We start from the raw sequence: 15427 nt of genomic DNA, 5'->3' as shown, positions 1-15427 counted from the left end.
CAGGAAGACTTCTGTCACAAACTATAACTTTGTTACTTTGCAACTTGGAACTGTTTCTATTATCCACTTGCTTCAATATTTTCCTTGATGCCTTTGATTAAAAACAGTAACAGCCCATACCACCACCCAGTACCACCTGTCACACTGAACTCACAGTTTCTAGAATGGTTTTCATAGGAGTGCCTACCTTCCTTACTGCTCTTGATCTGATGTCCAGGCAGGCCTATTTGATAGATGGTCACACTCCTAGAGGGACTTAGCTGCCACCTGCCCAAGACAGCAGCACTGTTTCGGAATCTTGAGCTGGCTAGTGATCTTTGCCATAACATTTCCTTCATTGCCTTGCGTTAAATGGCTGTTCAAAACATTATGTACCCATCTCTCTGCCTCTAGAGGCTACTGCTTTGGAGACAGGGATCGCAGCTTAATATTAGATCTCCCTCCCTTAACTTCCCTTCCCCTCAGTGCATGACACCATGCCTTCTATAGACTTTGTGCTTCGTGTTTGTCAAACAAATAAGTGTTTATAAAGCTAGATTTGGAGGCGAGAGACCTATTCTGTTTCCTAGCTTGGCAAGTATGGGGTAGTATCCTCTTGGGTTCTCCACTGTGTGTCCTTGCATCTGATGCTTTTGAGCAGCAGAGGGCGCCAGGCCAATGGAAGAGGCCTAGGTTTTGTGTCATTGTGACCCAACTCCTAAGTTGCCTTTGGTAGCTGTGTGCATTGTGTGAGTCACTGCTATCTTCTAGTCCCACTGGCTTTACTTATAAAATGGAGCTAACATAGTCTGTGTCATAATTGCCGTGATATTATTTCCATAGACACTCCCTACCGCCCAAATTGTAAGTCCATTAAGGTAGAGACTTTGCTGTTGTTTCTCCACTTCATTATCCCCAGTACTAGGGTGGTACCTGGGATATAGTTAGTAGTCAGTATATACACATGAGCGAATGAATGCATGGCTCCCTGCCCCCTGGCCCACAACATCTCAGAGAACCTTGGAAAAAATGAAATATCATCTGGAAAGTTCCAGAGAAAAGAATACCTTAAAAACCCCAAGTTATGCTCCTAGCTTTCTTAATATTTCTTCTCTCTCATACATTGTAAGTACCTATGTTTCAGTAGCAAAAGCGGTTGTCCCTGACCATCACTGAAAGGGCTCTGGTTGTGTTTTGTTTTGAAATTGTCTCACATTTTGGCTTTATTGCAGAACTAAGAAGCTACCATCAAAAAATTTGAAGAATCCTTATGAAGAGTCGAGCAGAGAAGTTAGTAGGCCTACAGACAGCGAGGCTGGGATGGCCTCTTGTCCCCAACCTTGGGTAATGTGACCGAAGGACATGAAGCAAGAAATTGGCTTCATATGGATCCTAGTTCATTTTTTCTCATTATTTTTTTCTGTCATGTACCTTCTTTCAATAACTTACACTTTTATGGGTGATGTTAAAAGTCTTTCCCAATTTTTAGGTAATCTCTTTCAAATGGATGTCTTAAAAACCCAAGATTATGCTCTCATTTTCTTTCTTTCTTTTTTTTTTTTTTTATCTTCTTTCTTCTTCTGGTTTCTCACTGTAGATGTTTGTTTATTTATTTATTTATTTATTTATTTATTTATTTATTTATTGAAATACAGCTGATGCTCTAATTTTCTTTATATTTCTTTTCTTCACATACATTTTTAAATCTGTAAAATTCAGCAGCAAAATTGTTGCCAGACTTAGCAAATAAAAATATAGGATACCTAGTTAAATTCATACTTAACACTGAATGTTAAATTTAAATTCAAATTTAACTTGCTGTCCTATATTTTATCTGGCAAATCTACACATTTTCTTTTCTTTCTTTCTTTTTTTTTAAATCTACACATTTTCCTAAAAGCATAATGTTTGGGAAGTTCAAAATGCTTCATAAATCACCCACTTCAGCAGTTGATCTTGGAACAGTACACGGCAAGTTTGGGATAGGCTCAGCTCTCTTAAAACTGTTGGAATTTCCATTTCCAGACACCTGTCAGAGTAACTTGACTAGTTTAGTGTACTGCTGGCAAGATTTGTTGTATACATTGCAGATAAGGCTGGAATATGTGGCAGATCCATGGGGGTGGGATTGAAACCTGCGGGCGAACAGGGAAAAGATTATTAGGAAGATGTTACGGAAGGGTGGAGGTTGCCTCCATTCCCACACCATTTCCCCACTCCCCCACCTTCACTTCACTGTGCTTTCCCAGAGAATAGCTTTCTCATGGCCACAATTTTACCTAACAGGTGATCATTGTCCCTGCTTCTTATAGGCATTCAGTGTATACTTATTTTCTGGCTGAAACTTGAGTACACAAACAAAGTAAGCAATGTGAAGTCTAGCTTTACCCTCTTAGTAATTGGCTGTCTAATCTTCAGCAAGTCATTTAACTCCTGTTTCCTCTTCAGGACACAGAGGCGTTTGGATTCAGTGGCCTCTGAGACCACTTCTGTATCTCCAGATTTAATAAGTGTGTGCTTCTGGGTGGACTTACCTATAGAATGTCCTCAGTTCTTTGAGACCTCATGACTATGCAGACTTCTAAATGACCATTATTGCATCTGTTGGTCTAGATGGTATTTCATTCAGGTTTTGGGTAGCAAGTTTAATTCATGTTGTTGAAATCATGGAAGAGTGAGAGAAACAATCTCTATCTAGTTTTTAAAAAATCAAAAACACTTGCCACTGTTATGAGTAACTTGTTGGCTAAGAGCTATACTAGGAGGTCTCAGGCTGCTGAGCTCTGTCCCCCTAGCTGTCCTGTCTGCCGTAATTGTCATCAACACCAACTGCTGCTGTAGATATTAGTGGGAGTGAGAGAGAGCTGAGCATCTGAACTAGCAGGAGAAGCAGCAGAAATGAATCTGGTTCTATCAGCTGCCTTCCCCAGCTCAGCCCAGAATTCTAGGGCTTATGTTCGTCTGGAAGAAACACATGTGGCTGGAAAATTTGCAGTGCAGAGGACTGGATTTTGACTTCCGTCAGAAATAATGAGTATGAGCCCTTAAACAGTGGGTCATGTAGTGCTTTTGCAATATATTGCTACAGAGAGACCATTAATGAAGAGAAAGCAGTGAAGGATAATTAGCACTGTGGAAAATAAGAAAATGAAAACACATGTTCATGGGATTCACCAACATTTCTCTCCCTAGTCATTATTCTTCTTATACTTTTCTCAAAGGGAAATATTAGCAGGGAGGTTTTTTTGTTCCCTTTTCCTCATTGTATTTCTGAGTCTGGGCTCGTTTCTGTAGAAAGCCCATTTCTGAGCCAGCAGAGCATGATCAGCTAAAATCTTGGGGCAGTCCCTCTGCTGAGTTACTCACTGGTGAGGAAGGACTTGCAAATTACATCCTTTGTCCTCCGCATGAGATAACTTATTTTCTTTAATTTTATCATCGATCTTTGTGTGTGTGTGTGTGTGTGTGTGTGTGTGTGTGTGTGACCAATTCTTTTTTTTAATGTTTATTTATTTTTGAGAGAGAGAGAGCGAGCATGAGCAGGAGAGGGACAGAAAGCAAGAAGGGGAGACACAGAATCTGAAGCAGGCTCCAGGCCCTGAGCTGTCAGCATAGAGCTTGATGTGGGGCTCAAACTCACAAGCTGTGAGATCATGACCTGATCCGAAGTCGGATGCTCAACTGGCTGAGCCACACAAACACCCCTTGATCTATTTTTTTATTGATCTATTTTAATAGCTAATCTATCTAGTGTGAATGTGAGCCAGTGAACTCTGGTTAGCCTGCATTGCAAGTGCCCAGTCAATTGTGGATAATACCATAAGGACAAAATAATCAATTTTTTGACCAAAGAGAAATGCTGGATTTTTCTGGGCCTGCCTTTTAGAATTCTTGTTCCCAAGCTCTTCAACTATGAAAAAGCATTTGGTGGATCCCTGAAAAATAGTAGTTCTACTATTAGTTATTATTACCCATTAATGACCCCAAATTCCTTAGAACTTGGTAGCAGGTTTAAATGAATTTTATAAACTAAACACATACACATATTTGAACAGTTGGATCACATACACATATGAGATCTTATTTGGCTTTTGGGCAATGGTTAGAACACTATGGATTCTTGGATTGCTTAAAGTAAAACAGTGGTATCCTTGGGATCCATGACCCAAAAGTTGGGATTCCAGAATTAGAATAGATTCTTCAGTAAAGCTATTGGTAGTGCCTAGTTGCTTTAATAGAGTATTCTCTATTAAATGGCTAGTATGTATGAGTAGAGTAGTATGGCTCCTGAATTTTCCATTAGCAAGAGCAATAAATTTGGCAGGGCCTTTCAACTTTCACATTCCATAGGATGAACATAACGAAGCCATAGACTTTGGTTTAATGTATGTTGAGATAATTTGTGAATTATAGCAATGTCCTCTCTCTCCTTCCCTCTCTTGTATTCTCTGCAGTTTGTGGTTATAAAGGAACACCAAAATCTCAGGAATGGAAGTCAATCTATGGCCCTCAAGGACAGTGAGGCAGCAGATGTTAGCCAGTTTTCCTCTCGGGAGACAGGTGAATGGCTATCTTTACTTGGATCCTGAATGTTTTCCTTAATGTGAAAGTCTCAAAGAAGCACAGAAACAATGGTTAAGCTGTATAAGCTATGCGAGCAGCTGGGCTGTATTGGAATGCCCTAGAACTTTAGAGAAATGTGTTTGGATTGGATTCCTATCTTATGTGAGGTTAGCACGTTTGCTCAAAACTCTAGTCACATACCAGTCTGCTAGATCACTTGGAGCAAGTACACAATGAGTGACTCCTTACTTGAATTAAGTTGGGTTTTGAGGTCATTCTTGGGGTTTGGGATCTGTATTGGTAGCTGTAGGTGTAGTTCCGGTGAAATTATAAATGGCTCCAAGAAAATGTGTTCTGTGTTCTACTAGGAAGGTTCTTCTGAATTCAAATTGATCTGGGGGTCCTCCTGGGGATTTGGGAGTGTTCAAGTCTTCTCAGGAGCTAGCCCTCAGCCAGATGCCTGGCCATCTGTGAAGTCCATGACTACTGGGAGAGGGGCCATAAAATCAACCCAGGTTCTCAGGCTTCTCTGGAACTCAGTCTGCTTCACGTGGAAATGGAGTTAGACACCCTTTAAAATAATACTTTTGCCAAGGGTTGCATTATGACATCTTGGGCGTGGGTCTCAGATGTCAGTTTTATTTCATAAGTCAGAGGACAAAGTTGAACATGTTTTGAATCATACGCTGTTAGAAAGGTTCAAAGAAACTTTGAGCCAACATAAATAGTTTCTCTGCTGAGAGGGGCTTCAACTCTACTTATATTTTTTGACATTTGCTTTTTGCAAATATGCTTGTTACCATACTCTCCTCTTCAGATATCCATATGGAGAGAACACGGGATTCTTGTTTTGAAAAACTCACTCTACACTTCTGTCTCATACATGTATTGTCATGTAACCCAAATTCAGTAGAACTTTTTTTCCTTGAGGAAAGCCCTGGATATTATGGTACACTTAAGAATTGAATATTAAAATTACAGTAAATATAGTTTTACATATAAACTGTTATTAGTGTTGTTACTTGTGTAATGAACACATTTAGCATTTTCAAAAGTTACTTGGGTTTTGTTGTTATTACTAACATTATTAGAAAGTAATGGAGTACCTTGTAGTTACAGATTACTTTTTCTTGAGGAGGTAAAAGCATCAAATTCTTTATTGCATAAGTAATTCACTGTCAAGGTATGTATAATTTTGCCAGTTAATCAGTAGCACAACGATTTGACCAAGGTATGGTTAAACTCAAGAAAGAACTAAGAACTTGGTTAGCTGAGTATACAGGAAGAGATTAAAATATCTCCCTTTCTGCTCACTCTACTGCAGTTTGACCCATTCTCTGTGGGCCATTCATAAAGCTGTCTCCCAGTATGAGTGATCACACCCCCCAATCATGTCCAGCTGTCTCATAAATATATGTGGTGGAAGTGCACAAAGAGATCCGCAGTAAGGAAATAGAGTGGAGAATGAGATAAAAGATTGAGACTGGCTCTGAGCCAATTCCTTCTCTGCTCCTGGAAAAACCATTAAAATACAGGCTGCGCTGGTGGTGGATCCATGGAACCATGTTCATTGACCTCAACCAACATCAGTTGGTACAGGTTAAGTTAGCACTGTGCTAGGGGCCGAGTGCCATGCTAGGGCCTAGGCATGCAAGTGCATTTAAAATCTGGCCTCTGTTCTCAAGTCTCCCAGATGGGGAGAGAAGTGCACAGAGAAAGTTAAAATGGAATGTCAGGTATTATTGCCTTTGATTCGTCTCATCCAACCAAGACTAAGTTTTAAAAATATTGGATCCAGGTAGTCTGAGAATGGATTCATTTTGTGCCTCATCTTTCAGGCCTACTCTCCAACCACTATTATTAGGGCCTCTCTTGCTGGATATTGTGAATGATGTGAATCCTAAAATTCCTTTTTCCTTTTGTATAGGGTCAGTGCAACTGCCATCATGGAGAAATGAACCCCAGGTGTACATGGGCGCAGAGCAAGGCTGCTGCATTCCACCATCCAGTGATAAAGGCTCTGGTCCCCACGGAATGCAGTGGGGTTTTCATCTCCCTTCCTGTGAGGCACAGCCCATTGCTCTGGGGGTTGAGAAGTCACAATCTCTCTTGTCAGCAAACCCCATATTGCAACAAAGGGCCTCAGATCTACCACACCAAAAGAAGCTGACTCAGTGAACACTGGAATTGAAAGGAAGGTCAAGAGGTATAAACTGTATTGATAGACAGTAATATTTCACTTCAAAAAGTATAGAGAAAATACAGATTTTGGTTTCACAATCTCTGCCACTAATCACCTACTCAGCATCACAACATAGTTGTGCTTTTGATTCTTCCTCCAAGCAGTCCGCTGCAGATTTTCAAGTAAGAGTCACAGTGAGAATCACTAGGTAACTCATTAGAAACCAAAGTACATAGTGCTTTGTACACTGTGTTGTCTTCAATAGTCAATGCAGATAGATATTTTTTTTTCTCTGCAGCCCCAGAAGAAATCTGGGTTAAAGTAGGCAAACACACTGGCTCGGTCAGTTGTAAGGTAATTCCTTTTATCTGGACAGAACATTTGGCTCAATCTCATAAAATGATTAGAATATTAAAATTACTGGTATGATACATTGTGGGCATTTAACTTATCATTGGTGTGGTCCATGCTGGTAATCTCACAGAATGAAATTTGAAAACCAAATCAAAAAATGTACTAACTGAGAACCTGATTTCTTCAGAATTAGTTGGCTTATGTTTTCTCTTTTAAAATCTTTGAATGAAAATATTTTATTTTAAAACATTATCCAAGAGACATTGGTGTTTCTCAAGCATTGCTATCCTTTCCCCATGGAACTTTTTTCAATGAAAATGGTAAATTTTCCCTTCATGCGTTTGCACAGAATTTTTACCTTTTTTAAATATGAGATTGTAAGCAAATTTCCAGATTTATTTTCATTTTGAACAATCAATCTCTACTAATTATTTAAATAAAATCATTATAAACATAAACATCTTATTGTATTCCTGGTTAAGCAATAAATTATAGTCTAAGGGATATTAGAGTTGAACCAAAGTGATTTGCCAAGCTTCCTATTTTTACACTTCTAAAAATAATTTTGAAATCTATCATTGTAACTTTATAAAGTAAAACTACACAAGGTGTTCTAATTAAATCTCATTCTTGTAGCTAAGACATTGTTACTACCATTATACAACCTGATACAGTAAGTGTGGACTGTTTAGGCTTTTGGATTATTCTGTCAATGCATTAGCTAATCCCTTTGCTTATCTTTTCTTGTGTTTCTCTTCAACTCCTTAGACTTTGGTTATACCGGAAGTCAGAATAAAAAGGAACTGAAGCACAACTCTTTGGGTAGATACTTAGATATTTTGGTAAAGATTTGGTGGTGAGGAGAGTAACTTAGATAATTGTTCAGTATGATGCCTCTTCCAGTTAATTCAGATTTTTCTGTACTCCGTATTAAGTTTTGCTTTAATTGACAGCCAATACCCTGAAGGATCGAAGGTCTATTTTTTTTTTTCCTAATGAGTGAAATGACCTCAGAAAACAATACTCAGAATGTTCCCAATTATGAGGAAATTACATTCCTAAGTGTGAATCCTATTTCTCTTCCAAAAGTGAGAATTTCTGAAGCTTTAAAGGTATAGAGTATACATTTTTAAAAATTTTTACTACCTCTTTTAAGATTTCAATGATAACTAAAGAGATGACATGAGACCACCGTAGCTCATAACATAACATTACCTTTGAACCAGAAAACCCTTGTTTCCTTCAAGGTTTTCAGTGAACCTGATTCTTCATAAATTGGGAGCATGTGAAGTCCTGAACCAGGCTGTAACATTGGCTCCCTAGTCAGATTAAAGAAAAAATGTACTTCGTGTTCTTTAATCAACAAGTCACCATGAAGAGATGGCTTCTTTTCTTGTGGTTCCACTTTTCTACCAGAAATATCCTATTTTAAAAACTTATGTTTAGAAAAGAGCATTTTCATCTAAGATGTTTGATTTGCATTTTTTCCCAGACTATTTTTATTTCTTTTTTTTTTTTTTTTTTTGTATTTTTTTTTTATTTTTTATAATATATGAAATTTATTGTCCAAATTGGTTTCCATAAAACACCCAGTGCTCATCCCAAAAGGTGCCCTCCTCAATACCCATCACCCACCCTCTCCTCCCTCCCACCCCCCATCAACCCTCAGTTTGTTCTCAGTTTTTAACAGTCTCTTATGCTTTGGCTCTCTCCCACTCTAACCTCTTTTTTTTTTTTTTTTCCTTCCCCTCCCCCATGGGTTTCTGTTGTTTCTCAGGATCCACATAAGAGTGAAACCATATGGTATCTGTCTTTCTCTGTATGGCTTATTTCACTTAGCATCACACTCTCCAGTTCCATCCACGTTGCTACAAAAGGCCATATTTCATTTTTTCTCATTGCCACGTAGTATTCCATTGTGTATATAAACCACAATTTCTTTATCCATTCATCAGTTGATGGACATTTAGGCTCTTTCCATAATTTGGCTATTGTTGAGAGTGCTGCTATGAACATTGGGGTACAAGTGCCCCTATGCATCAGTACTCCTGTATCCCTTGGATAAATTCCCAGCAGTGCTATTGCTGGGTCATAGGGTAGGTCTATTTTTAATTTTCTGAGGAACCTCCACACTGTTTTCCAGAGCGGCTGCACCAATTTGCATTCCCACCAACAGTGCAAGAGGGTTCCTGTTTCTCCACATCCTCGCCAGCATCTATAGTCTCCTGATTTGTTCATTTTGGCCACTCTGACTGGCGTGAGGTGATACCTGAGTGTGGTTTTGATTTGTATTTCCCTGATAAGGAGCGACGCTGAACATCTTTTCATGTGCCTGTTGGCCATCCGGATGTCTTCTTTAGAGAAGTGTCTATTCATGTTTTCTGCCCATTTCTTCACTGGGTTATTTGTTTTTCGGGTGTGGAGTTTGGTGAGCTCTTTATAGATTCTGGATACTAGCCCTTTGTCCGATATGTCATTTGCAAATATCTTTTCCCATTCCGTTGGTTGCCTTTTAGTTTTGTTGGTTGTTTCCTTTGCTGTGCAGAAGCTTTTTATCTTCATAAGGTCCCAGTAATTCACTTTTGCTTTTAATTCCCTTGCCTTTGGGGATGTGTCGAGTAAGAGATTGCTACGGCTGAGGTCAGAGAGGTCTTTTCCTGCTTTCTCCTCTAAGGTTTTGATGGTTTCCTGTCTCACATTCAGGTCCTTTATCCATTTTGAGTTTATTTTTGTGAATGGTGTGAGAAAGTGGTCTAGTTTCAACCTTCTGCATGTTGCTGTCCAGTTCTCCCAGCACCATTTGTTAAAGAGGCTGTCTTTTTTCCATTGGATGTTCTTTCCTGCTTTGTCAAAGATGAGTTGACCATACGTTTGTGGGTCTAGTTCTGGGGTTTCTATTCTATTCCATTGGTCTATGTGTCTGTTTTTGTGCCATATTTTTATTTCTTGACTCTTACGATCTCATTGGGCACAATGCCTGATTGTGATTCTATTTGACTAAATGTCGCCTACTACATAGAAAATGAGCATTCTGCCCTCTTTTTCTAGCATCTAATGAAGGCTTAGTACCCTATATTATTTTAAAACCATATTGTTCCAGTTTCACCTATTTGCCTTGATTTCCAACTCATATCATTTTCATATGAGTAAATGATTATTGTGTGATAATTGAAAATGTGTTAAAAGCACTAAATAATAAATCTTTAAAAATAATTTTGGAAGAAAAGGAAAATACTTAGTCATTTGAGTAGCTGTGATAGGCAAGATGTTGTTTTGTTTTACTTTTTCTTTCTTTTTTCAAATCTTTAAATGAGAAACCCTAGTTCTATGCATTGATTCATCTCGAGCTCTTCCAATTTGGACATGCCTGAAGCAGAAAGTACTTCCCCATTTGGAACTTCATAGGACTTCTGTAGCTAGTAGCCATATGCTAGCAACAATATAGCTCGATAGGAAAATATGTGATAAAACATTTAGTATTATGTTAATCATGCATATATGTGAAACAGAGACTTTAAGGAAGCATATAAATTACAAAACAAACCACCTAACTGGTGGTCATATATTTTTTTTCTTCTGCAGTGAATATTTGGCCATTCTGGCATGATTCAATTCCATTTCTGGTGGGCCAATAGAAAATGAAGATGTGCCCACTCAACAATTAAGCCTGCAGGATGCATTCTTTTTTTTTGTTTTTCTAATTCCAGTTAGTAAACATACAGTGTTATGTTAGTTTCAGGTGTACAATATAGTGATTCAACACTTCCATACATCACTCTGTCCTCATCACAAAGGCACTCCTTAATCCCCACCACCTATTTAACCCTTCCCTCCACCACCTCCAAACATCAGTTTGTTCTTTATACTTAAGAGTATATTCTTGATTTGTCTCTCTTTCCTTCGCCCCCCCCTTTGCTCATTTGTTTTGTTTCTTTAATTCCACAAATGAATGAAATCATACGGTATTTGTCTTTCTCTGACTGATTTTTTGCTTATCATTATACTCTCTAGCTCCATCCACGTTGTTGCAAATGGCAAGATTTCATTCTTTTTTATGGCTGAATAATATTCCAATATGTGGTGTGTGTGTGTGTGTGTGTGTGTGTGTGTGTGTGTATCTCATATCTTCTTTATCTATTCATTAGTTGGTGGACACTTGGGCGACTTCCATAATTTGTTTATTATAAACAATGCAATGCTACAATAAACGTAGGGGTGCATGCATCCCTTTGAATTAGTGTTTTTTTACTCTTTGGGTAAATACCCAGTAGTGTGATTGCTGGATCAGAGTAGTTCTATTTTTAAGTTTTTGAGGAACCTCCATACTGTGTTCCAGAGTGGCTGCACCAGTTCACATTCCCACCAACAGTGCACGAAGGGTCCTTCTTCTCCACATCCTCACCAACACCTGTTGTTTCTTCTGTTGTTGATTTTAGCCATTCTGACAGGTGTGCGGCCATATCTCATTGTAGTTTTGATTTGTATTTCCCTAATGGTAAGTGATGATGAACATCTTTTCATGGATCTGTTCGCCATCTGTATGTATTCTTTGGAGAAATGTCTGTTCATGTCTTCTACCCATTTTTTATATGAATTATTTGTTTTTTGGGTGTTGAGTGTTATAAGTTTTTTTTTTCAACGTTTATTTATTTTTGGGACAGAGAGAGACAGAGCATGAACAGGGGAGGGGCAGAGAGAGAGGGAGACACAGAATCGGAAACAGGCTCCAGGCTCTGAGCCATCAGCCCAGAGCCTGACGCGGGGCTCGAACTCACGGACCGCGAGATCGTGACCTGGCTGAAGTCGGACGCTTAACCGACTGCGCCACCCAGGCGCCCCACTATAATGAGTTTTATAAGTTCTTTATGTGTTTTGGATACTAAGCCCTTATTGGATATGTCATTTGCAATTATCTTCTCCCATTCTGTAGTTGCCTTTTAGTTTTGTTCATTGTTTCCTTTGCTGTGCAGAAGAAACTTTTTATTTTTATTTTTTTTAAGTTTTTATTTATTTATTTTGAGAGAGAACTCATGTGAGCAGGGATCAGGTAGAGAGAAAGGGGTGATAGGGAGAGAATCCCTGGCAGGCTCTGCACCATCAGTGCGGAGCCTGATGCAGGGCTTGAACTCACAAACCATGAGATCATAACCTGAGCTGAAACCATGAATCAGACTCTTAACTGACTGAATCACTCAGATGCCCCAGAGCCTTTTATTTTTGATGTAGTCCCAATAGTTTATTTTTGCTCTTATTTCCCTTGCCTCAGGAGACATATCTAGAAAGAAGCTGCTACAGCTAATGCCAGAAACATTACTGCCTGTGCTCTGTACTAGGATTTTTATGGTTTTGGGTTTCACATTTAGGCATTTAATCTATTTTGAATTTATCTTTGAGTATGGTGTTAGAAAGTGATCCACTTTCATTCTTTTGCATGTTGCTGTTCAGTTTCCCCAGCACCTTTTGTTGAAGAGACTGTGTTTTTCCCATTGGACATTCTTTCCTGCTTTGTTGAAGAATAATTGACCATATAGTTGTGGGTTTATTTCTGGGCTGTTCTGTTCATCTATGTGTCTGTTTTTGTGCCAGTACCATACTGTTTTGATTACTACGGCTTTGTAATATAAATTAAATTCTGGAATTGTGATGCCTCTAGCTTTGCTTTTCATTTTCAAGATTGCTTTAGCTATATGGGGTCTTTTGTGATTTCATACAAATTTTAGGATTATCTGTTCTAGCTCTGTGAAAAATGCTGTTGGTATTTTGATAGGGGTTGCATTAAATGTGTAGATTGCCTTAGGTACTATAGACATTTTAACAATATTTGTTCTTCTCATCCAAAAACATGGAATGTCTTTCAATTTCTCTGTGTCACCTTTGAGTTCTTTCATCAGTGTTTTATAGTTTTCAGAGTATAGGTCTTCCACCTCTTTGGTTAGGTTTATTCCTACGTATCTTATTATTTTTGGTGCAATTGTAAATGGGATTGTTTTCTTAATTTCTCTTTTTCTTCTACTTCATTATTAGTGTATAGAAATGCAACAGATTTTTGCACATTGATCTTGTATACTGCAACTTTACTAAATGCGGTTATCAGTTCTAGCAGGCTTTTGGTGGACAGTCTTTCAGGTTTTACTCTATATAGTATCATGTCATCTGCAAATAGTGGAAGTTATACTTCTTCCTTACCAGTTTGGACGCCTTTTATTTTTGTTGTCTTATTGCTGTGGTTAGGACTTCTAGTACTATGTTGAATAAAAATGGTGAGAGTGGATATCCCTGTCTTGTTCCTGACCGTAGAGGAAACGCTCTGTTTCTCCCCATTTAGGATGATATTAACTGCAGGATTTTCATAGATGGGCTTTATTATGTTGATGCATGTTCCCTCTAAACCTACTTGTTGAGAGTTTTTATCATGAGCGGTTGTTGTACTTTGTCAAATGCTTTTTTTGCATCTATTGAAATGATTGTATGGTTCTTATCCTTTCTCATTGATATGATGTATCATATTGATTGGTTTGTGAATATTGAACCACCCTTGCAACCCAGAAATAAATCCTACTTAGTTGTGGTAAATGTTTTTTTTTTAATGTATTGTTGGATTCAATTTACTAGTATTTTGTTGAGAATTTTTGCATCTATGTTCATCAGGAATATTGACATATAGTTTTCTTTTTTTAGTGGTTTCTTCATCTGGTTTTGGTATCAGGGTAATACTGGCCTCTTAGAATGAATTTGGAAGTTTTACTTCCTTTCCTATATTTTGGAATAGTTTGAGAAGAATCGGTATTAACTTTTCTTAAATGTTTGGTAGAATTTGCCTGCAAAGCCATCTGGTTCTGGACTTTTGTTTGTTGGGAGTTTTTTGATTACTGCCTCAGTTTCATTGCTGGTAATTAATTGATCTGTTTAAATTTTCTATTTCTTCTTGTTTCTGTCTTGGTAGTTTATATGTTTCTAAGAATTTATCCATTTCTTCTAGGTTTCCAATTTGTTGGCACATAGTTTTTCATAATAGTCTCTTATAATTGCGTTTCTGTGGTGTTGATTGTTATTTCTCTTTTCTCATTGTGATTTTATTTATTTGAGCCCTTTCTCTTTTTTCATGATAAGTCTGGCCAGAAGTTTATCAATTTTATTGATGTTTTCAAGAACCAATTCCTAGTTTCATTGATCTGTTCTATTGTTTTTTAGTTTCTTTATTATTTATTTCTGCTCTAATGTTTATTGTTTCCTTCCCTCTGCTTGTTTTAGGTTTTGTTTGTTGTTCTTTTCCCAGTTTCTTTAGATGTAAGGCTAGGCTTCTTGCTTTTTGAAGTAGGCCTGTCTTGCTATAGACTTCCCTCTCAGAGCTGTTTTGGCCATATCCTAGAGGTTTTGGACAATTGTATTTTCATTTTCATTTGTTTCCATGTACCTTTTTATTTCTTCTTTTATTTCCTGGTTGACTCATTCATTGTTTAGCATGCTGTTTAACTTCCATGTATTTGTGGTCTTTCCAGATTTTTTTCTTGTGGTTGACTTCTAGTTTCATAGTGTTATGGTCCGAAAATATGCATGGTATGACTTTGATCTGAATTTGTTAAGGCTTGTTTTGTGGGCTAATATGTGATCTATTCTGGAGAATGTTTCAGGTGCACTTGAAAAGAATGTGTATTTGCTGCTTTACGATGGAATGTTCTGAATATATCTGTTAAATCCATCTGTTATAGTGTGTCATTCAAAGCCATTGTTTCCTCATTGATTTTCTGTTGAGATAATCTGTCCATTGATGTAACTGTTTAATGCATTTGGGTGTTTCATGTTAGGTGCATAAATATTTACAATTGTTGTATCTTCTAATTGGATTATCCGCTTTATTATTATATGGTGCCCTTCTTTGTCTCTTGTTATCATCTTTGTTTTAAAGTCTACTTTGTGCAATGTAAGTATTGCTACTCTGACTGTCTTTAGGTATTCATTTGCATGATAGATGTTTCTCCATTCTTCTGCTTCTTTCAGACTGCTGTTCATTCTATTGGGCATGTTTCTCATTTTGTTTATTGTGCCCTTTATCTCTGCTGTAGTATTCCTTATCTCTGTGTTAAGAGTCTCACTCATGTCCTCCACTCTTTTTTCAAGTCCAGTGAGTATCCTTATGATCATTACTTTAAATTCTGTATCAGGCATGTCACTTACATATGTTTCACTGAGATCTCTGGTCATGGTTTTGTCCTGTTCTTTCATTTGGGATAAATTTCTGTCTTTTCATTTAGTCTAAGTCTCTATGCCTGTTGCTACATGTTAGGAAAGTCAGCTACCTCTCCTATTCTTGAGGGCAATGGCCTTATGAAGAAGAGATCCTGCAGTGCC

The 15427-nt window shown here is 37.9% G+C and overlaps 1 protein-coding gene across 5 annotated transcripts in view; it reads left to right on the top strand.

Annotated features, from left to right (window-relative positions):
- Positions 1-7892, top strand: part of EGF (epidermal growth factor) — a 98720-nt gene extending 90828 nt beyond the window's left edge. For all 5 annotated transcript variants that reach the window (XM_045470452.1, XM_045470436.1, XM_045470428.1 and 2 more), the window contains 3 exons: positions 1212-1323; positions 4434-4539; positions 6470-7892. In XM_045470452.1, the coding sequence (XP_045326408.1) occupies positions 1212-1323; positions 4434-4539; positions 6470-6720 (469 nt within the window). In that variant the 3' untranslated portion in view covers positions 6721-7892. The remainder of the gene's footprint in view (positions 1-1211; positions 1324-4433; positions 4540-6469) is intronic.
- Positions 7893-15427: the final 7535 nt, after the last annotated feature.

This window comes from Leopardus geoffroyi, chromosome B1 (assembly GCF_018350155.1).
Source record: "Leopardus geoffroyi isolate Oge1 chromosome B1, O.geoffroyi_Oge1_pat1.0, whole genome shotgun sequence".
Classification (NCBI taxonomy): domain Eukaryota; kingdom Metazoa; phylum Chordata; class Mammalia; order Carnivora; family Felidae; genus Leopardus; species Leopardus geoffroyi.
Note: the sequence above shows the minus strand (reverse complement) of the source record. Positions and strands in the feature narration are given on the sequence as shown.